The 23,272-nt window shown below is 45.3% G+C and overlaps 1 protein-coding gene across 8 annotated transcripts; it reads left to right on the top strand.

Moving 5' to 3' along the window:
- Positions 1–3,887: 3,887 nt before the first annotated feature.
- Positions 3,888–22,830, top strand: MTHFSD (methenyltetrahydrofolate synthetase domain containing). Of its 8 annotated transcripts, none has more exons than XR_005823667.1 (11): positions 3,892–3,969; positions 4,158–4,261; positions 5,597–5,710; positions 6,306–6,419; positions 8,487–8,577; positions 9,439–9,551; positions 9,717–9,842; positions 17,857–18,056; positions 19,533–19,624; positions 20,536–20,575; positions 22,706–22,830. XR_005823667.1 is itself a non-coding variant. In XM_040571254.1 (10 exons), the coding sequence occupies exons 1-9, from the start codon at positions 3,942–3,944 to the stop codon at positions 20,549–20,551; spliced, it is 906 nt and encodes a 301-aa protein (XP_040427188.1). In that variant the 5' UTR covers positions 3,892–3,941; the 3' UTR covers positions 20,552–20,575; positions 22,706–22,830. The 8 variants fall into 8 exon arrangements, 5 of the variants coding, with proteins under 5 accessions (XP_040427185.1, XP_040427188.1, XP_040427187.1 ...); XR_005823666.1 differs by having other exon boundaries at positions 21,892–22,830; XR_005823664.1 differs by having other exon boundaries at positions 20,536–22,830.
- Positions 22,831–23,272: the final 442 nt, after the last annotated feature.

Genomic DNA, 23,272 nt, shown 5'->3' with positions numbered 1-23,272 from the left:
GGAGGAAAGAAAAAAAAAAAAAAAGAAAAAGAAAAAAGAAAAATCAGCGTTATGAAACAAAATGCTTCCGAAAGAGGGGAGAGCAGAGAGGAATCCCTGCAGGCGCCAGGCAGGGGCAAGCACTCGCCCCCCGGGCATGGCCCTTTTTTCTTCTCGCCCTCCCTCCGGGGCTCCGGCAGCGCCGTTTGCCCGAGTTAAGCCCCCCCCCCCCCCCCCCCCCCCCCCGGTTTTGCCTTCCAATTCTTTTCTTTGCCTTTTTGTCCCGGAACCGAGAGCCTCAGCCCCGACGGTGCCTCCCGTCGGGGAATTTTCCCAGCCCTGCTCCCTCCGGCCCGGCCCCGCCGCCCGGTGCCGGCGCTGCCCGGTGCCGGTGCTCGGCGCTGCCGGTGCCGGCGGGCGCTCACCTGCCCGGCGGGAGCACTGCGCGGCGTGTGCTGCCCCCCAGGGGGCACCGGGGGCTCTGCACCGCCCGTCCAGCACCGCACCGGCACCGGCTGCCCGTGGGAGCCGGAGCTGTGCTCCGGGAGAGGAGCCGGAGGGTGAGGGATGGGGAGGAAGGAGAGGGAGAAGAAAGGAGAGGGGGGGGAAAGGAGAGGCAGAGGGGTGAGGGAAATGGGGGGAGAGGGGGAGAGAGAAAGACGAAGGGAGGGTGAGAGGGAAAGGGAATGGAGAAGGAACGAGGGATGGATGTGGGACAGTGGCAGAGGGGAGAGAGAAAGATGAGAAAGGGGGGAAGGAAAGGGAACAGAAAGAAAGTGGAAAAAGAAGGAAAGAAGGAAAGGAAGAAAGAGAGAGAGAAAGAGAGAAAGAGAGAAAGAAAGAGAGATAAGAAAAGAGAAGGAAAGAGAAAGAAAGGAAAATGAAAAAGAAAAGGAAAAGGAAAAGAAGAAAAAGAAAAAGGAAAAGGAAAAGGAAAAGGAAAAGGAAAAGGAAAAGGAAAAGGAAAAGGAAAAGGAAAAGGAAAAGGAAAAGAAGAAAAAGAAAAAGGAAAAGGAAAAGGAAAAGAAGAAAAAGAAAAAGAAAAAGAAAAAAAAAAGAAAAAGAAAGAGAAAGCTTTGCCTTGGCAATGCAAACAGTGGCATCACCCCGGCAAAGCCCCACTGATCCTCCTGGCTGTACACTCACACCCCAGTGTCACCTCTGTTCTGGGGACCGACCCCAGGAAGGGCACCAGGGCACAAACCCCACGGCCGTTCGCAGCAGCAGGTGAGGTTGCTGGGCTCAGGCAGGTTGGTCCGGGCCCTAACATCCCTCCTTTGTGGGGTTATTTAGTAAGCACAATGATTTGGTCACAGGCTGTTTATTCACACATGGAAATCCATTTCACAGTGGTCAGAAGTACAAATTGCCAGTACCCCAGTTAATGCACCGCAAGAATGACTTTATCATCAAAACAGCTTGACTTAAAAACTTGCAGCTGATTTTTAATTTCAATATTGAAAATGAACATACGTAGATGAGCATTCATCTTTGGGTACATTTTGTCCGTTTTCTGTGGCTGCCCTTACACGTTCGGTCTGTACTCCAGGGCAAGGACTGCTGCAGCACAAGGAGTTTCTTTCTGCATTGTCCGCAGTGCACTCCGGGGTCTGTAATCCCAGCCTGCGTGAGGCAGGCACTCCCTTTTCTAGGGTTTTCACAAACCGTGAGAGCTGCGGTTTGTCTTCCATATGAAATGCTTGGATCCTTTCTTGACCCCTTTCTAGAAGTCAAAAATTTTTGACCTCTTTCTAGAGGTCAAAAATAAAAGACCAGAGTATTTTATTCGGTTTTGTAAAATGAAATCTAGAAGTGATGCAGTCACCTCAAGTGGACTAACTCCACTTACACGGGGTGTTGGTGGCCCTGTACGCTTCCTGCTACAAAGGGACTTCCCAGTGACATCTGTGCGAGCCACGTGAGGCTGTGAGAGCTAATGGGAAAGGCTGCATGAAAAAAAAGATGCCCTGGAAAAGCAATTTGGCACACACAGGATTTCAGAGCCGTGGAATCAAAGCGGTGAATTGAACCGGTCAAAAAAAAAGTCACCCAGCAGCAGACTCCTAGGGCAAAGTATCCTGATTGCTGCAGAGCCAGCTCGGGCCCCTCTTTTTGGGAAGCCAAATCCACACGTGGGACTGAGTGGCCTGCAGGGAGGTTGGAGGGAGCTGTGGGAAGGACCTGAGCTCCCCTGATTGCTATTGCATGAATTGTCACCATGCAGTTGCTCTCACTTGCTTCCCCTTCCTCAGAGGAGAGGCGGAAGAGTGTGGCAGAGCCGCATCCATCCCGGGAGCTGCAGCGCGGTGATTTTGGGGTGACAGCGGACAGACGGACAGCGCTGGCTCTTGCAGCCCCGACGGACATGAGGAGAGCTAAATGCCACCCGGTGTCCCAGCACGGTGAGCCCACGTGAGGTCCCTGCGCCCTCCCGGGAAGGAGGACGACGCTTCCATTTCCTCTGCCGGCAGCGCAAATCGCGAGGCTGACTTACAGAGAGGCCATAAATTGCTCACCAAAGGCCCAATCCCGAACTCCCCGCTGAGATATCAAAGTCGCTGGGAGTTTTCCGTGAGTAGGAAGTGGAGGAATGAGCTTCAAACATTTAGGCCCAGCTCCACATGGGTGGTCTATTATGCCTGGACGGATTCCCACTGGCTCCAGCAGCACTCGGAGGTAGTGAAAAGGCTCTTCCTAAGCGCACCCCATTGCGGAACCAGGGCTCCGAGTTCTTTCTCCAAATGCTGACGAGGGGTTTCGGTGGGAAGATGAAGCCCCAGGCTCACCACAGCGTTTAGCCCAAGTCCACGGTATCGGTCTGAGCTTGAAAAACACATCGTTGGAGGGGGAAGGACTCCCGGGCCCAGTGGAGCCGTAGCCTTTGCTTTGCACTGTGAAAAAAACAGCTCGGCAACCGACAGCAGCCCCAGAAAGCAAATGCGCTTGCATCTGCCCGGCGATACATCTGCAACTATTCAGAGAAGAGCATCCTAATTTGTTCCGCTTTTTGGGCTGGCAGAGCAACAGTCAGCTCCGGCCGTGGACGTGTATCGGCAGCACCCGAGCCAAGCAGATCAGAAACTGAACCCCAAAGCCATGTCCCATCCTTCCCTGACACGCTTTAAGACAAAGCCACGGCTCATCGCTCCCACGGCCCTCCTGTCCCACTCTGCTTTTCTTGGGGTGCTTGGGGAATGCATCCGTCCCATAAATAATAAATTGTGCGAATAAATCATTTGTTATCCCATTAAACACGTGTGAGAAGGGTGCTTCGTGGAAGCTGGCGGACCTGGAATCCCACATAAAGGCTGGGTAGTGCTTTATGTATGACTGGATGACTTTAAACGGAAAAATAACTGATTAAATAATTGATTTGGGAGTTTACTTTATGAGAAGTGTGCTTTTTTCCAGGTATAACGTGACTGAAAGGAATGCTATGGGATCCTGGGGGGCTGTGCTGCGCCCTGTTTCCGTACAGAAGCTCTCCCTGATTTCTGCTCTGAACTTTACGTCAAGATGCGGCCCCTCGGGGGCTGGCAAAGCACAGGGACATGGCCGGGATTTTGGGGCATGACTCGGGGAAAGGCCCATGGCTTGGGCTTGGGGTTTTCCTCACAGCATGTGGCACTGCAGAAGGGGCTATGGCGGGAGAGGGGGCTTCTCTTTGGGGTGTTCATTCCTATTCCTATTCCTATTCCTATTCCTATTCCTATTCCTATTCCTATTCCTATTCCTATTCCTATTCCTATTCCTATTCCTATTCCTATTCCTATTCCTACTCCTATTCCTATTCCTATTCCTACTCCTATTCCTACTCCTATTCCCTATTCCTATTATTACCCCCCCCATTTCCCCTTCGCCCTCGCACCTTTTTGTCCCCTCCGCCCCGCCGTAGCCTCCCGGAGCGGCGGGCGGAGCCAAGCCCGGGCCGGAAGCCCCACCCCTGGGCGGCTCTCGCCGCCATGCAGGGGGGCGCGGGGCCGCGCGCGGGTGAGCGGCGGGGGCGGGGCGCGGGGGCGTGACGTCACGGCGGGGGGGTGACGTCACGCGGGGCGTTACGTCACGGCGGGGGGTGGGCGGCGCGAGGGCGACCGTTGGGGGGCGACCGTTGGGCTGAGGGGATTTGAGGGGGGGGGGGGGGGGGGCTGTAGGTGAGCGCTGCCCCCCCGTCCCCTCAGGGACATCCAAGGGCGGCGTCCGGGAGCTGGTGTGGGGCTACCTGGAGAGCAGCGGCCTGGCGGAGAGACCCCGGCCCGTGCACGGCCGCATCCCCAACTTCAAGGTACGGGGGGGGGGGGGGGGGTGACGGAGGTTCTGGGGGTGACGGTGACGGAGGTGGGGGGGGTGGTGGTGGAGGAGGAGGAGGAGGTCCTGGGCGTGGTGGTGGTGGTGGTAGGTAGTGAAGGCAAGGGTGGAGGCGGCGGAGGTGGAGCTGGTGGTTGAGGTGGTGATGGAAGCGGTGGTGGTGGAGGAGGTGATGGAGGTGGTGATCGTGGTGGCGGCGGCAGAGAGCTGAGACCGTCACCCTGTGCACCTCTGGTGTGCTGCGGGTCATCAAATGCAAAGCTCTGCCGTGCCTGGCGTGTGCCTCTGTGAGGAAAGGCCGGGGGTGTGCAGCTTGCAGAAGGGAAGCATCCAGGGAGACCTCGCTGCAGCCTTTCAGTACTAAAAGGGATAAAGAAAAGGATGGAAGGGGGCTCTGCTTGGGCAGGTGGTGATAGGGTGAGGGGGAATGGTCTTAAACTAAAAGAGAAAAGATTCAGACTAGGCATTAGGAGGAAATTCTGCACTGTAAGGGTGGCGAGGCACTGGCACAGGTTGCCCAGAGGATGTGGCTGCCGCATCCCTGGAGGTGCCCAAGGCCAGGCTGGATGGGGCCTTGGCCAGCCTGATCCAGTGGGTGGTGTCCCTGCCCATGGCAAGGGGTTGGAACTGGATGATCTTTGAGGTCCCTTCTAACCCGAGCCATTCCGTGATCTCCCGCAGATATGCCGTGGCAGGTGTGCACTGCATTTTGTTTGTGTTTCGCCAGGTTTTCGCACCTCACTCTAAGAACTTAATTTCTTGAGCTGCATATAGGCTCTGCAAAGAGAGACTCGTCCCGAAAGTGGTTCATCCAAAACCAGCCTCTGTGTCTTTTGTTTAAAGGAACCTGTTTGTGTTCATTGTCTAAAAAGGGAAATTGCCCTCCAACTTTGAGTCAGGAGTGAACAGAGTCAACTTAGGCAAAGTGAGTGTACCCAGATCCCCTTTTTTTCCGTGGCCTGCAAGATGTTAGTCGAGCCTTCAGCCACTGTTGGTATGTGTTTCCTTCCCATAGAGAAGATCACAAAATTAGCAGTGTGTCCCTCATGTTTAAAATCATGGGAAGTTAGCGTCTCTACAGGATGAAAGAGTAAAAATTTCTCCTCTCTGCTTTGAACTCCTTGGTGATGCATGGTTATTTTATGAAAACAGGGTGCCTCTCATGCTGCGACAAGGCTCCTGGCTTTACAGGAGTTCAAAGCCGCCAATACTGTAAAAATAAATCCCGATGCTCCCCAGAAGAATGCTCGCTTTCTAACACTAGAAGTAAGTGAACGCATTCCCTTCTCTCCTGATTCCTTTCTTCGCACAGGGGTCCCACCAGGCTTGCTGCTCTATTAAAGAGCTCGATGCGTTCAGCAGAGCAAGTGTGATCAAAGTGGATCCTGATAAACCTCTGGAAGGTGTTCGGCTAGCCGCGCTGCAGGTAACTGAGTGCCTTGCACCCCTGAGGAGGAGGAGGAGAGTGGGACAATGGTGCGGTGCTTGGCAGCACCTTGTGGCCAACTCCTGCCATTTTTCCTGCAGGAGTTGTACCAGTCCTGAGCTTCGCAGGGCTGCTCACGTCAGCGTATCATTGCCTTTTGGGCAAACTACAAAGGTGCACGTAGAGTTCTGGTAAAGTAGTACACTTCTGTGGAACAACAGCTGTTTCCGTGGTTTCGTGGTCTAATTCCCAGAAACACGTCAGGTGGCCTTGCCTCAAATTGCCATACGTTTATCACAGGACGTATGTCAGACCCATGAATGTTTGTCAGCTTATTATCATGAGTACCTTATTTGTGCACGCATACTTTAGACCAACAGGCATGTTTTGCCCTGTATTTTTTAAATAGTTCCTTGTCTGAAGCTGTACTGTAGTGGAGAGGATTCCTCTACAACCGCTACACAGTCACCGATGCGAACGACTCATAGCAAATAAGATGGTTGGCCACATGGAGATCTATGGGACAGAAAAAATGTTTCTTCTGTGTAAAACGAGCCCGCGTCATTTTAATGTGGTGACTCCTTTTGCTTCACAGGCAAGGAAGACTTTGTTGGTTCCCACCCCCCGTCTGAGAAGTGGCCTGTTCAATCAGATTGTTCCACCCTCAGGTGCCACCAAGGAGATCCTGCGGATATGTGCTACTTCTCAAGTAGGGACACAAAACGGGCAAAGTCTGAATTAACATGTGGAGGAGAGTTGTGTTATGACAGTCTAATTAGAAGTTGGAATACCAGATGCTACCTGACACCTTGTTCTGTTAGTGCGTTGCTCCTGGTTTTGTGTACGCATCCACCAGGAATACTCTTTTGGCAGCGCTGAAGTCAGGATGCAATTTTTTTTTTTTCATGTCTGTTTAATTTATTAATAGAACAGTATATTTTGTGAATGCTTTCTGGAACATTATGAACAACTTTCATAGGTGGTTTGGATCTTTAAGCTTCTAATAAATATTATTCCTGTATTATTTTTGCGGTTTTGAGTTGGTAAACCCTATAAGGAGTATTTTAGTGTTTTTGCCTGATCTGGTCAATAAAATATTTGGAGTTACTCAATAGAAAAGATTGGTTCTTCTACAGTCTTAACTTTAAAGAAGCATAAATTCTGTCATTTGCCTCAACTGGCAGTATAAAAATAATGTGTATGTAGTGGTTTACTTTGAAACGTGGTGCGTTGCTGCCCTCTGGTGTTAAAATGTCATACTGTATAGCTAAAGTCACTTGGCAGAGAAACCTGTCTTGGTTTACATGCATCATTATTTGATGTGATAATTTAACTTGTACAAAATGATTAGTTCTGCTAGATAGTTTTATTCCCTTCTTTATCTCCTGCTAAACGCAATAAAGTTCTAGGGTAACCTAGTATAGAACTGAGGATTGTAAGTGGATGGTAATTAGTAGCAACTTTCTTTGTTGGAAGTTCTATTAAGGTCATTAATTTTTTCAGGGTTGAAGAGCACTTTTTTTGAAAGGGACCTTTCTTTTGACCTGCTTCAGGCCTCATGTCTGATCTAGGATCTTACCATCACGTCTGTTTCTTCCCCAAATAGGCTTACTAATGAATAAATGCCACTAGTTTATATTGACAAAGCACTGTGCAAACTGATTGTGGCACGCTGCTGTGAAGTGCATAGCGAGCCTTATTAAAGTCATACAAAAGTTACCAATCTTCTTGGTTATATGCTTCACCCTGAAAATGTTTCTTTTTTTTTTATTGTGAGGATTAACTTAGCACAAGGTTGAATTGCTGTGAAAAAGATTTGTTGTGCTGTATATGTGTATTAAGAGTGAATGAATCCCAAGGTATCTTTAAGTTCTAAACATCTGATGTTTGAAAGCTAAAATAAAGTTCTGTTTTTAATTTCTGCAGCTCTGGACAGGGTTTTATTAGGATGTGCCCTTTAGAGAGGAGCCTGAAGGGGGCGAGGGGGCAAGAGGAATATAAGAAAGGTTGCCAGGGCTATGTAAGGCTTTTCTTGTCACTTGTAAGGAATAATGTGTTTTTCTGTTCATCGGTGTTGTAGTTAGGAAGTTTGGGTAAAGATAGCTTAGCTTGGCAGTGGCACATCCTGAATAATGATCACACAGCAAAGTGTTGAGGAATGCAGTCTCGGGAACACGTAGGCAGCTTGGGAATGTGCTTTTAAAGATTTGGGTCTGGAGATGCTGGCAGTGCCGTGTATACAGTGTGAAGAGGAGAGTAATCCAGCATCTGCACCTTGTTGTGTGTTTTGGGTACAGTTTAACATCTTCAGGCTGTAGCTGTCTGTCTAAATTAACCTTGTGATTGGTATGTGAGAGCTAATTTAAGAATTTGTAGTGCTCTGGCGTTGCTCGTGAACGTGAATCTATATTTTGTGACTTTCACTTGGTAGGAGTAGGAGGGTAAGTTTCATTTGCCCTCATTTTCAGAAATAGATGCTGAATTAAGGGTTTCAAATACAAGGTTTTGATCCTAAAAAAGCAACCTTGTTTAGAAAATGGCCCACCTCCCTTAGCTCTCCCTGAAGCGTGCCAGAATCCTTGTCACTGTAGTAGAAAATGTATTCTAGGATTCCCTAGAGGGAATCCCTTTCCAGACATTTACAACTTGGCTATACATGGAAGAAACACTTAGAAACATGGGGAGTCACTTGGATTTATCAAAATACTCTGGATTTCTTCCTCACTGATTGGAAGACTCTGCACTGTGTGAACCTAAAGCTATGTTTTTCTTGCAGGGTATAAAAGAATACAGTGTGCCTGTAGGTCTTGATGGGAAAGTACGAGTGGACTTGGTTGTTGTAGGATCAGTGGCTGTCTCTGAAAAAGGTAAGATAAAACCTTGTAAGCGTTCCCGGCGGAGGGTGTTAAGGTTGTGATTCTCAATGTTACATCTTCATTTTGACAGACCTGAAAATCTCCTTGGAGCTTAATTGTGGCCTTAAGTTTTGTCTTTTCTGTGTGTCAAATCACTGATCCTAGTCCAAGCAGGAAGATTCAGTGCCTGGTTTACAACAGTGCCACCGGGACTTGATGGGCAGGCAGCAGTGTGGTTTAGAGCATGCAGGCCACTGTTCTGGCCTTCAGTAGAACTACTCAGGCAAGCTTTTCCTTTTTCTTTTAAAGGAAGCAGGGAGACCAACGTGTTCAGAGGCCTGCACTGCTCTAACAGGCTGTATAAAAGGATGGGTGTTGCAGCTGCTGATTCAGTACCTATTTGGGGATCAGATTTTGCATTTTCTAGTCTTTTGAAGAACCGCTGGTGGTGAAAAAATATCTGTTGACTTCACCCATTGCCTAAAAATAAAATGCTCTTTGTATGTGACCCAGATTCCTCTTTACTTACGTGAAGTTAAACTGTGCTTGATGTGAGTAGGTGGTTCTAATTACAGTGGGTAAATAGGTTGCTGTGTTAACCAAATTGGATCGGGTTTGGTTTATTCTCAGTGGGAGGATCCTGGCATCTTCCAAGTGTTTGTTGAAACTAACATTTAATTTTAATTTCAGTTTGAATTCAAAGTAAAGTTGCGTTCTGTGAAAGACGTTGATCTGAACTCTTGTCAGGTTATAACTCTGTGCTTGGTTTATCTGTTGCAGAGTGCTTAGTTTAATTTCATGCTTTTGACAGTTACCATTCTTTCCACTGTGCTGTTTGTGTCTACTATCACCTTTTGCTTTTGTGTGTTTTAGGCTGGAGAATTGGAAAAGGTGAAGGTTATGCAGACATGGAATACGCGATGATGGTGTCAATGGGAGCAGTGAAGGAGGAGACACCTGTAGTTACTATTGTGCATGACTGCCAGGTAAGATAAAATATCTGCTCTGAAGTGACAGCTTGGAATGATTTTGGGGTAGCACCTTTACTTTGTTTGCAGGGTCACTAATAGATTTGCATATGTTACAAGGCATCAGGAATTTATGCACAATTTTAATGAATTTGTTTTTAACAAATCTCTTGCTTCTTGTAGGTGCTCGACATAGCAGAAGAGCTTCTTGATGATCATGATTTAACCGTTGATTATATACTCACACCAACAAGAACTATCAAGACTAATTGCAAACGACCAAAACCCCAGGGAATAATATGGCATAAGGCAAGTCACCTCTGTTAACAATGGTTTTCTGGTACCAATATTCTGCTAAGTTCCCCATTTTTACTCCCTTAAAAATTAGATATAAACACATTGGTTACTTTGGAAATAATTGGAAAAGGAGCAAATGTGTTTGTTAGATGAAACAAAAATACAGCATAAATGTTCAGTGGTTTGTAGATGGTGATAGTGACAAAGTATATTATTGAAGCTGAAGTTACGGTATCAAATGAATTATAGGGTGAGAGTTGTCAAAAACATCGTTCATGGAGTTTTAAGAAAGACATCAGTTCTTGTAGTTGTTTGCAGTATAACAGCTTATGTAAGACGAGGGACTTCTCCATCTTGTTTTATATCTAATTCTTGAGTGCTTAATAAAACTGCCTGTGTTCAATTTATGAAGGCAGTACTTTGGAGACAACTTTATGGCATTAGACTGTGTGGAACGGGTGGAATACATGCTGCTCCAGTTCTAAAAGAAAAGCGTGACTTAGTGGCTGGTACGTTGCTGTTTACATAGCGAATGTATGGGGTTGGCTTCCAGAGGACAGATGAATTTGTAACCGGAGCTCATTTTCAGGTGGAGGAACAGTGACTTGATACTGCTTTAAATCACGTATCATTATTTATTGACAATGATTGTGTTATGGGTTTGGAGTTGCGTGTTGGTTTTGTTTTTCTGGAGATTGTCGGAAACTTCAGTGGTTTCAAAAATGGTTTTGGAAAAGCATTTAGGAAATTATTCTACTGGAATTGCATTCTGTGAAAACGTTTTCTTTGTCATTAGATTTTCATTCCAAAAGTCATCTTGTTAGGGAGAAGACCTAATCCCGCACGACTGGGTAGCAGGATAAATGCTAAAATGAGGCATAGCGTACCCTTTTTTTGCAGAAAGCTCTGGAGAAATACTGGTGAATGCTTTCAGGGAAATCAGTTGTTTGGCAAGTGATTAACAAAGTAAAAAGTTGCATTTGTTAAGGTAATGTATCTACAACAAACAATTCTAGCCAGTACTATTTTTATTCCTATGGTGAGAGAGTGATTTACCCTGACTGTGGTTGAGGATTTGAGGTTAAAATTAAATAAATAAAAGCTTTCTCTGTTCTAGTGCATTTTTTCCATTGAATTATTTTTGAATTATAATTTTTAGGGTATTATTGAATGTAATTGTTTTGAAGGCCTGTTCCTTGTGCTCTATCCATCTTGCCAACATACTTTTGATTATAGTCTCTCTCTCACTGTCAGACCAGTCTCAGTAAGCAGCTTTGCTAATGCTTCCCCCCCAGCTCCCGTCTCCTTCCTTTCGCTGGCAACATTATTTAAGGGTCTGGGGCACAGTCTCTTGCAGGGGCCCTTGAATCTTTTGTGTGGCTTTTGCCATTGGTAGAAAGTCAAGTCAGTCCCCAAGCAATTTATCAAATTCAATGTTTCTTTTGCATTTCTTTGCTTTGCAAAGAAAAAGTCAAGATTTGTGTTACAGAATGTTGCTCAAAAGCTTACAAAGTATTTGTCGCAACCCCTTGTTTCTAAGGCTTGAGGAGATGCTTTCATCTAAAGCCTGCACCACATTGACTTCAGCCAGTTTGTGTGTCGTTGTGAAAGTTTTTTCTATAGTAATCTCTGCGTTAGTGGTGGTGTCTGAAAAATACAGCTCTCACTGAATTTTTTTACAGCTTTCACTGAGAACAGAGCTCTTTACACGACCGAGCTTTAAGTGTTTGAGTGTTAACTTAACATATAAAACAGCTTTTGGCTGTTCTTCAGAGCTTGTGTTGACTAGATAATATTGGAGAACGCTAGTCAGTGGGGATAATTATGTTTCTGTTATTTTGGGACAACAGCAAAGTGTTGTCGGTATGAAGAAATAATTTAGCATTATTCTTTCACAGGGAACTGAGCGACTTGTATATATGTTGTTTGTGGCTGTGGAGGTAGCTGTGATCTACTCCTGCACAGAGGGTCTTGGAGGTGGGAGGTCTAGTTAATTGTCAGGTTGTTAAAATTGTAGGATTTGATTGAGGCAATTTAAGTGTTTGTCCATCAGCTTTACCTGGATGCTTCCACATTATTTTCTCATCTTTTTCTCTACATCCTTTTCTCCTTCAAATCCTGGCTTTGCTGTTGCATTCCTATTCCTCTCAGCAAAACTAAACGAATCAAGAGGTAGTCAGTAAATAAATACCCCACTTCTGAACATGGTGTTTTGTCAACAGAAAGTAGCTTAACTGCTTTAAGGTGGGCGATGTGTAAAATACGTTGCAAAAAAAAAAATTCATCCTTCGCTGGATCAAGCCAAGACAATGACTTAAAAAATTAATTAAAGGTGTTTGCAAACATGGGATTACTGCTAAGAGTTGTTGTAAAGGATGTGCTTTCCTAAAGCTGTTAGGATAAATAGCCGTTAATAGGTACCCTCTGTTTTCAGCTCATAATGAGGTAAAAGGGTACCTACAGAGTAAACAAAATGCATATCTCCAGGCTAGATTTCTGTGCTCAAAGAGGCACTGTGTTGTCTTGGAGTGTTTGTGGTCCTTACATGCTGTGTAGGAAGGAAGTAGTGAGTCGAGTATGGGAACAGGTGCGAATAATTATATACTGTGATTTTTGTCGTAGAAATGCTGATTTTTAAAGACTTCAAAGGAAATATAAGAGCTACAGTGTTAGTACCAGGGAAGCATTATCAAAATAAGTGCTAGGCACTCTAGAAACACATCTGAATTACAAAGGCAATACTGGAGCATGTATACAGGTAAGCTTTCTGCACTGGAGTTGAGGGGTTTGAAAAATGTGTAAGTGCTCTTGGAGGGCAGCAAGGGCCGCTAAGAGCTGAGCACTCTGGAAAACTTTATTTGGATACCAGTGGAGAGTTATTTGGCTTCATCTGCCTCGAAAATCCGCCCCATTGTTTCTGGGAACTCTAAATTCATGAACCAACTTACTTTCTCATTTAGTATTTTGTATGGGTAGCTGTGATCTTTATCTGCAACGCTGTCAATTGTGTGTGTCGCAATTGTGAAGTTATTTGTGCTGTGCTTATTTTAAATTGAAACTGTACAGACCAATTAAAATACTTGGGGACATGAAGAGGGAAATGAGAATAGTTGGTAGAAAAATCACTAGATTCTAGCAAGCACTTCCTTCTTTTTTTTTATTCACTCTTTTGCTGAGAATTTTATAGAAGCAGGAAATTTTTTTTTCCCAAAACAAAATGAGCTAGGAGAATCCCTGGGTCTGATGTTGAAAGAGTTTAATATGCAGTGGCAGAGAGACACTGACAACAAACAGCTTTTGATTTGTGTCTGTGATAGAATGTTTGGAAAGTAAAATAATGCTGTTTCAGAGCTCAAAAAATTCACACGCTCAAGCTGGCAAAACTTTTAGCAGGGACATGCTGTTGCCATCAGAAAAAAAATTATTGTCGGTTTAGCTAGGGCTTTTTGTTTTGTTTTTGGGGTGGGTTTGTTTTGAGGGATAGCGTGAGCAGGGCAGGCTTCCACGCGTGGTTAAACATCTCGACACCTTTGCAAATCTGACCCTTGCTGCGGAGTCCATGGACTCGGTTTTTTGCTGATGGATTCCAAATGTGGGTTGCATAAGTTTCTCCTGAGGGACACTCGCAGACTTCATGGGCTGCCAGCTCCCAGAAATATGCCCTCGGATTGCGTGCACATATTTGGACATTTTATCATTCATTTGCACAAAACGTTCGACTGTGCTGGCCCGTCCTAGCTGTCTTGGCTTTGTGCTTTAAACCCCTGTGAGCAGAGCGCTCCTTGAAACAAGCAACTGATTAAGGAGACAACGTGAGAAGTGGGCTCTGTTCTGGAGGCCTTTATGAGGAGTCTCGGGTCAGGCATCCCCCACGGTGGGCAGAAATGAATCTTGCAAACGCTTTGGCCTTCCAGCCTCGTTACTTGGAAGGGTTGGTGGATCTACTCTACTAAAGATCATTTGGTCTTGCTCTCAGCCTTCCAGGGCAGGGCAGCAACACCTGTATCCATCATGAGCCACGTGTTCCTCCATCATTTGGTGTGCCCAGATGGGTAGCTATGAGAAGCAGAATTAAATAACAGGCTTAGCATCCTCTCCAATCTATAACTGTCCTTCCCGTACGGGCCCTACATCAGAACTGCACTGCCTTTGCTGCCAGGGAAATCAAAGCAGTGTTTGGCTTGGCCTGCACTGTATCAGGGGTCAGCATTACTCATTCTGTCAGAGGACAAACACATCTTTCATTTTCTCCAGCAAAATATTGAAAGTGGCTACGTTCGCTCTTCTGGAATAACAGTGGCTGAGGAGAGCCCCGACGTTCCAGCAGAGACTTTGCAGAAGTCCATCTGCCACTACGTTGTTTTGGGACCAAACCAGGTGTCGTAAGAGTGGATGCTCAGGGTTAAGTGCTGGGAGATTTTTATTGGCAGACAGCATCCCAGAGTCTGTTTTCTTCAGGTTTCTGTCAGAGAGGGGCCACATTTCCCTTCTCAGCTCCTTTCCCATAGCCTGGTAATTGTGTGCCAGAAGAATTCATCTACCCTGCTGTCCTCTTTCCCCAAGGCTCTCCCAGCCATGGCAGGGAGTAGGCAGGATTGTTAAATGATTAATTGCCTTTGGTGGAGTTATTTTTAACCTGAATCACTTCAGTTACTGAGTTCATAGCACAGCCCCAGAAGCACTTCTGTTGTCCGACCCCAGAAGGCTGAAGCGTGGAAGCGGCCTGGGAATTGGTGGTCAAGGGATAATAGGAAACTTCTTCAGCTGGCTTCGCTGCCAAAGCCAATCATCTAAATCCCAACACTCAATACAGAGTTTACAAACATCAATAAATGGCTTGGCTCCGACTTTATAGGGAAAGGGGGAGCAAGGGAAGGAGCTTCCGCCACTGAGGTTGCCCAGGTCCGCATAACAGGATCAACAAGACGCGGGGCAGAGCCCAAGTCCCTTGCATCCTGGCTTAGCTCTAAGTGCTAAGCAAGGCTAGGGAGGAGTGACCAGCCGGCACAGGACCAAGAAACGTGCAGCTTGTTTGAAAGAGAGGAGGAATATCTTTGGACTCTCTCCACATGGAAATAAATCATTGCAATCCTCCCCAGCTCACAAGACAAAAGAAACTTTTTTTCGTGATCGTAATTAGCAACACATTGTACTACCACAAAGGAGTTCTTTTGTTTGGTATTTTGCAACAGAGCAGAGCAAGTTTTTTCTCCTCCTGTGCCACCCACTGCCCCTTTTGCCCTTTTGTCTCTCACCCCCTGCACCCCAAAAAAGGTGGTGAAATGATATTCTGAATTCCTAAACTGAGTCTTTCTACCATTCTTTGACATAAAAGGAGCGAGAAATAGGGAAGGATTTGAAAGCTTTGGCCCAGACGAAAGATTCTTCTAGACCCCAGGGAAAATAGTCTTAAAGGTGAATTCTGTCGCTCTGTGGCAGAAGGATGTCAGTTGACAGTATCAGAACTAGTTTAATATATTTTTTTCCAGATTTTTTTTTTTTTTACAAACAAATCTAAGTGCCAAATCAACTGCCTTTGTTGCTTAGAGGCTTCTTACTGGTATGCCTACCCAGGGCTGCATTTCAAGTAATGATAGGCTCGCTTTGTGGTGGTTTTTGATGGTCAGAGCTTCAGTTCTTATAGAGAACTAGTTCGTAGTCCTTCTGAAGACATCCATGCTATTGCAAGTACATCTGCCTGAGGCTGTAGGGACCCTGAACCAGGAGCTCCAGGCAGATACCAAAAACTGCTGGTCACTCCAGTGAGAAGAGAGGCAGTGCTGCAGCCTGGCTAGTTGAGCTCTCTTTTAGAAAGTGTGCTGACCCTGGATTATCTAAATCTTCTCTTCAGTTTGTTCTTGAGAGACAGGGAGTTCCAGATCCATCCTCTGAGTGGCCCTGCTCGTCGATTCCCTTAATCTGCAAAGTGGGTGAGGGCTCGCTCTTGGTAGCATTGCTCTTTCTAGCTAAAACCCCCCGTCTGTGCCTTAGGAGCTGAGTTTAATTTCAGGGTGAAAGGAACTGTGCACACACTTGGTAATAGGTTAAGGTTGTTCTTTGGGTCCAAGAGTGATTAGTTGCATGAGAATAGAAAAATGTTTTTCCTGTTTGGTTTAATTAGCATAGAGCTTACGTTTCACATAGAAATTTGACAGAGGACAACAAATGTTCCTAATTGTTGGCCAGTAAAAACAAAATAAGATGGCTTCAGCCATTGGTTTGATGTTGTATTGCCCAGGGAAGGGGAGTTTGCCGTCAAACCCAGCAGTCTGAATTCCTGGCTGAGAAAAACAAATTAGTCCAGGAATCCGCAGAGCAATAAGTCTTCAAAATCTGAAAATGGCATGTACCTTTCAGAGTGCTGAGGCTCCCAGAGCCCCAGAGGAAGTCCTTGCCTCTCTGTACTGGCTGCCAGATCAGGCCAGATTTGTACAGAAATTATTCTCAGCCATAAAGTTTGCTTGTTTAAAGGGCCTGATCCCAAACACCTTGTCTGTGGGTCTGCAGTGTGGCAGAATGGAGGTTGCCTCTGCCCGTGATGGTTAGCTCTGTTCCGCTGTTTGATATTATATTAACAAGGCGGAGCTGGGCTGTGTGGAAATGTATGTATTTAATTTCAGCCTGAAGTAAAACTTACTTGTTTGCTCCTCAGAAGAGGAGTCCTGCCTGGAAGCATTTAAGAAACTCCTGCTGACTGCCTTTCCTGTTACCTAAGCCTAACATTGCCCCCACCCTGTCTTCAACTTTACTCCAGTCACGTCAGAGTTGGGTTCCTTTCCCTAGAGATCTGTGAATTTTACACTTCTCGTGGTGCAGTTAGATTGAAACTCCCCCTGACAGAATTGTAGAACCAGGAGTTCAGGGGCTCTGAGCTGAGCCCTGCAGGCATATTCTAGCCAGGGTACACTGGTGCTGGTCCAGGACAGCCTGCCGAGGTCGTGGCTCATATTCTCGGGCACAACACCCTGCGAGAGTGGCTTGCTCGCACTGTGTGGGCTACTAGCTTGGGACTCTGCTAGCTCAGGCATCACTTCCCCAGGCTCTGTTTTGCTCCCTAAATTTAAGAATTGGATCTTGTGTTGATGGATGTTCTGCTTGTCCAGCAGCCAAGTACGAATTACTGCTGCTTCCAACTGCAGTCTGCAAGCCAAGAGCTAGACCACATTAGCTAGGGAACCACTGCGTTTCCTGCCAGTCACTGAGTGCAGCCTGGGGCATCTCATGCCTGAGATGGATAGGGTTCAGCTGTTGAGAGGAAGAGCCCTTCCAGAAAAGCTGCTTATGAACTGGGGCTGGATGGAGGGACAGAGAGTTCACAGTTTTGAAGTAAGTGTTTGGACACTCTTCCGTTCTGTGATCCAACCCAGCAGAGTGGTGTGGGATCTGATGAGTAGCTGCGGGTGGTGTGTGAGGTCAGATGGCAAGAGAGGGGCTGTGGTGATGTGCCACAACCAGAGAACGTGCCTCCAGCTGGGCCCACACTCGTAGGAGCCCCGCTACAAGGCACGCTCCTCAGCTGCAAGCTAACACCATGGTCCCTCCTCATTGTATGACCCAGCCTACGGGATATCCTGTTTTGGGGGGAAAAGAAAGCAAGGAGGTCTGCAGAATGAAAGTGCCTGATGGTCTGATGAATTGTAGGCATGTAAGATTCTGCCAGAGCAGGAGCACAGGCCCTCGGTCAAAGCAAATATTAAGGGATAACAATGAGAATGCAAATCTGAAAACGCCCTGATAAATAAATGTCAAAATCGCATAGCTCTGAGTTTGGTTTTGATTTTCCTGCTGGATCTACATTGTACTGCTCGCTTAAAGAGTAACTAATGTTTATTTTTGTCCTGCAGTGTGTATTTAGGGAGCATCTTCAGAATCCAGCCAACAATTAGTAACATTTTGAATGCTCTGGCACTTCGAATGGCAGCAATATACTAAAGTTCCGCTCTTTTTATGGTACAAATGGGTCCTGATGGTGATCTTTTTCTGGAAGAAAAATCTCATAATTGTATCTGTCTTCCTCCTTTTTTAGGTCAGCTATGAGATGCTGGCAAAAATCCCCATCCTAAAGAGTCTTCGATACAAAGAGAAACAGACAGGCAAGGATGTTACCCTCCAAGACGAACATCCAGACTTGGCAAACGCCAGCAAGTCAGCAGCGTTAAATGAGAAGGCAATGCCTGGAAATACAAGACCGCAGGCTGCAATGGGCTCGGCTCAAATGGGACAACAGTACGTTGAAAGTGATTCTTTAAGTCCCAGATTAGAGGGATCTGGCACGATTACTACTGTGTATGTGGGGAACATACCTCCCAACGTAAGAGTGAGCGAGCTGAAATATGCTTTAAGGGAATTCCGTGCAACTCCTTTAAAAGTGAATTGGCAGGGAGCGCAGCACAGGGCTTTTCTCGATTACAAGGATAAAGCAGCCGCAGAGAGTGCTGTATCCTCTTTGAAAGGCTTGAGCCTCGGGGGTAATACTTTGCGAGTTGAGCTGGCCAAGAATCAGAGAAACAAAGGGCAAGTAGAAATCAATAGTTAGAAATTAATTTGAATAGAGGGGAAAAAAAAAAGGAGTGTTTTTATTGTTTTGCAAGAAGCTGACCTAAGTTTTCAAGGTTATTAGTATAGGCTCTGATTTCTGCAGGCTAAACAACAAAGGAAAAGCCGGCTTTTGAAACAAATGAGGCATACATCTCACAGCTGACTTGCCTGCCCCATTCCTGCAGTGCATTGTCAAGACGGATGACAGAGGAGCCTTTTCTCTAAATGGTTGTCCACAAAGTATCCACGTTCTGTGCATTTGTTTTTCGTTGGCCCTGGTTTGATTTGCTGTTCAGAGTGTACATCTGTTAGGCCTGGATCAAAAACCTGCCCTTTGGTAGCTGCGCACAGCCACATGGAGCGAGGTGGTTATGTTCTGTCATCTACAGATTGTACCTGCAGATTTGTGCTTGTGAGCTTTAAAGCCAGCTGCAGAAAATCTGTCTTAAAGGTTACAGCTATGTTTACTAAGAAACGGTGTTTGCCTGATGTGAGTTTTCAGCATCTTTTTCGTAAAAATGGGGGAAGGGACCTTGGCCTATTTGTGCTCTTGAAGAACTGCTGTAAAAACACTGGCTCAGCCCCCAAGTTCTAATAATAACTATTAGCATAATGGAAGAGAAGGTAGCCCCCTTCTCAGGTTGGTTTTGTTAATTCAGCCCTCTGTAAACTTTGTATGTTTTATCCCAGTCTGGGAGAGGAAACTTTTTCTCCCCTACTTCTCCCCAAAACACTTCAGGTGCCTTTTTGATGGATGTAGATAATCATAAAACATATTATTTTCCTGATTGTCTTGTCTCTTATAATGTGGTGTGATTCTATTGCCTCTGGGAAATTACATTAATAGATAATCATTGTAGTGGAAATGAAAAGCAGACAAACCACAGTCAAAACTTGTTGATGATTAGTCTAGTTCTTTGAAAAGTTGCTGGAGATAGCAGCAAAGCCTGTTCTTGCTGTGTCTTTGTCACCACCAGTGTGGTTTTCCTGCACCCACAGCAGCAGACAGTGATGAGCATTAGGGAGCAGCACTGACAAATTTTATTTGCAGAAGTGCTATCAACTACTAGCTTAAAGTAAGTTTTTTACGCACACATGAACACTTACAGTGTAGAGGAGAATGATGATTTATGTGGTATGGCTTTTATTATACTTTTTCTTCAGTTCTTCATTCCTGAAAAACAAGCTGAATTTTGGCTGAACCATCCTTTCTAAACAGAAGCAGTTTTGCCATTGATGCTGGGCACATAGTCAAAGTAAGCATCCAAATGGATTTTTTTTTTAACATATAAGTTGGAAACTTTTTTTAGCCTGAGGGTACTTTTAAGTATATTTTAAGTACATTATTATGCCTCAAGGGTCAGACATTTCATACAGTATTAAATAAAAAATTCTGTTATCATGAGCTCTGCCCAGGAGGGACTCAAGGAAAGCATTGCTTCAACTTCCTGTAAGGTCAGCAAAGGAGAGGTTTCTGAAGAAGCAGTGCTGTGCTCTTAAATGCTCTCTTTTCCTCCAGCTCAAAATTATTTTCAGTGTCACTTAGTATGAATTCAGACGTGAGCACTTCAGAGGCCTCTGCATCTTGTTTTGGTAGTTGTGTGCTTCAAGGATAGGAGTCGGGGGTTATGCTACTACTAAAACATACTCATTACATCATTGGCTTAGAAAGCAGGGGAAAGAAAATCAAAAAATAATTACACATCACTGCTTTCCCCTTCCAAATGATGGCGAGTTAAGCAACATGATCATGTGATGTTCTTTTTGACTCTCGCAATACTGCTTGCGTTGGTGATGATGCCCAGGTGACCTCAGCAGTTAAAAAGCATTATTCTGCCAGGGAAAACTTCAGTTGTCTCTAACTTCCCCTGTTATATTGCAGGTTGAACCAGCCTTTTCTGGTTTGTGGGAATTTCATCCTCTGCCTTATTTCTGTGTTGTGTTTTTTAATCTCTGAAGTTTCAGTGCAGATAACAATAACCACTGTTGACCTCATAGGTTTTTTTGGGAGGAAAATAATGGTTTTTTGCTTTCACTGAGGCAGAATGAGTCAAAAGAAATTTATAAGTGATAAGTTATTTGTATTCATGTGTAAATACATACTTGAAGGTATTCCTAATATATCTTTTTATGCTAACCTTGGTCATCTCTGTTTTTTGATTGCCAGAAACCACAACATATAGTTCCAGGTCAGCTGACCTCCAAAGGTAATGAAAAAGAGGCATTCATACCGGTTTTCTGTCTTCTCCTAGTAAAATCTTACATTATGCCAGGGGAGTTACGTTTGTGGTTCCAGAGCCTGAGCTGTGCTAGATCTATATCCATGTAGCCAACCTCTGTAATTATCTTCCAGCCTGTCACTTTTTTCAGTCTTATGTTTTGTGAGGTCACATTTCACAGCAATACATAATAACCTGTTACTTTCCCAAAAGGCAATTAACAGTCCAAACCACGCTGCTGGGAAGATATTAACTAGACAGATATATAACTGCAGTTAGGCTCTGAAAAGAAAAATAATTACTATACGCTTAAGATAACGGACAATTCATTAGCATTTCGAATGAACTGGAATAATGTTGATGCTGTGATAATATCCAATTTAAGTAGTCCTTTTTGATCCAGGTTGTTAATAAATGGCAAGGTCCTCTAGGCCTTGGCATCGTAAAGTCATTAAAGCTTGTTTTTAATTCAAGGTAGCAGCTGCTCCAGGTCGGAGTTTGGCAGCCCACTGCAAACCCATCTGTATCAGCAGCTTCAGCAAATCAGTAGTAACGTGTGTGGGTACAAGTTCATTTGTCATCTCTGCATCAAGAGCAACATCATGCAGGAGCGAATTAGTACAGGCAGCTGCTGAAAATAGAACCTGAAGCTACAGAAGGCTCACCAGGGTTCAGAGCCTCTGCGGAGTGTTTAGTAGTAAGAGGTTATATGAAGGCAGAGCAGTAGTCATCAGAAATCAGGTGTGGCTTCCCCACACTCCTGCAGGTTTAGGGTGGGTGCTTTACTTTCACCAGGGTTTTCTGTTGGCAAATATGACTGAAGAACGTAACCTCTCCCTTTTCGAGATGAAAAATCGGAACAAGTCCTAGCGCATTTATGGATTGATATAGTATTCCCACAGTGAGAACCGGAAGTGATGTTGTAGGAACTTAAGCATTTACATTTCGAAAAGAAAAAAAAAAGGCAGCATGACTTGCAGCAAAGCTGTTCTACAAGCTAACCTGTGAGGTACACCACTGTATAGCTCGTACTGTCTGAAATGCACCATATATTAACACATTCAGTAGGAGTTTGACCTTGCACATGCTGAAGTCAATGTGATTTCTGTCTTGGCCAGCAAGAGAAGCAGTGACAAGGACGATGCCCTTACTGCCGCTTGGGAAGTTGATCATCTTTAGCTAAGAGACATTTCAATGCAAGATGCTAAATTGCTGTTTAATTAAGTAATGCAAGACTGCCCAAGGCACACGCCTACATGGCTTTCTGGCATCTCTAGCTGTATGATGTGGATTTTTTCTTGCAGGCTGACCAAAATTCTACTTGGGGAGACAGCAGATTTTGAAGAAAAAGTGAATGGGGCAGTTTGCATCTCTTAGATCTATTGTTTCAGGCTCTCTGCATGGTCAGGAAGACATCAGTTATACATGAGTCACTTCTGACTTTTCTCTGAATCCACAAAACTGAAATGTAATGCTTTTTAGTGAATCCTTAGACTCTGATCTCATAATGAAACTCGAGGAACTGAAGCCTGCTTATGTTTCACTTTGGCCCAGATCAGGCCTACGCAAGATATTTTAGCAACAATCAAACCACAAAGTCCGTGCCCTGAAGAATTTACAGTCTGAATTAACAAGCTTTAAAGATGAGAACTTTTACTAAAATAATAACTCTTCATTTTCTGCTGGTTGTATTTGTGGCCCTGGTGCTAGCACCTAGGATGAACTTGGCTACATCATGGATAGGGTTTGTGCCTAATCTCAGGTGGATATTGGCCCCTACAGTCCCTCTTTATTGCTGTGACTGAAGCGCTAGTCTAGGACTGCAGAAGCCTCAGTGCTTCAACCCTGTTCTCTGTAATTGCCTTTTGGTGACCGCTCATGCCCAGAACAATGGAGAGAATGTACTTCTAAGCACTTAACCCCCAGTCTCCTTCTGTATGAATGGTGGGATATCCTTGCTTTTTACGACTCTCATGATAAAAACATTTACAATGAGAAAGAAGTGCCTGGGTGCTGAAGAAAAAAAGAGGTCTAAAATGCCTGTGATAGATGTGCAGTCTGCATTTAATAGGAAATGAAGTGATCCCTAACACAGACTTGATGTTGGTTCACTTGCAGCAGCACAAGAGCCTGTGTTTCTCTGCTGTGTGATGAGAAGAAAAGTTCAGCAGTACAATGGGAAATACTTTACTGAGCCAACTTTGTTCAGAAGTAATTAAAAATGAGGTCTTTCTATTCTCTGTGCAGCCTGATGTCCTCGCTTGTCATGTGGTTCGATGCATTCTTTCCAGCTCCTTTCATGGCACAAACAAGTTAGGATGTTGTTATTGCATGCCCCTCTTTTTAAGGGTTCAATGGGGAAAGATGCTGAACAGCTCCGGAGGCTGGTCAGCGGGAGCAAACCCAGCTCAACTTTCATGGCAGCTGAGAGGGTGCAGAGTCCGGCAGCGACCACCCTAGGTGTTACAGCGTGTGTGTATGAGCTTCCCAGAGTGCTTCTGCCCCCTCTGCTCATCTTCTATCCCTACTTGTGGGAGAGATGCAAAGAGAAAACTGTATCGGATGAATGGAGCCTCCACCAGCTCCATTAGGCTCGAGAACATGGTCACTTTGGAGGGGATTTTCTTTTGTTGAATGATATTAGTCACAGCGTGGTGTGTGGCACAGCGCAGTGAGGCAACATTG

The sequence above is a fragment of the Cygnus olor genome, chromosome 12 (genome assembly GCF_009769625.2).
Source record: "Cygnus olor isolate bCygOlo1 chromosome 12, bCygOlo1.pri.v2, whole genome shotgun sequence".
Taxonomy (NCBI): Eukaryota; Metazoa; Chordata; class Aves; order Anseriformes; family Anatidae; genus Cygnus; species Cygnus olor.
Note: the sequence above shows the minus strand (reverse complement) of the source record. Positions and strands in the feature narration are given on the sequence as shown.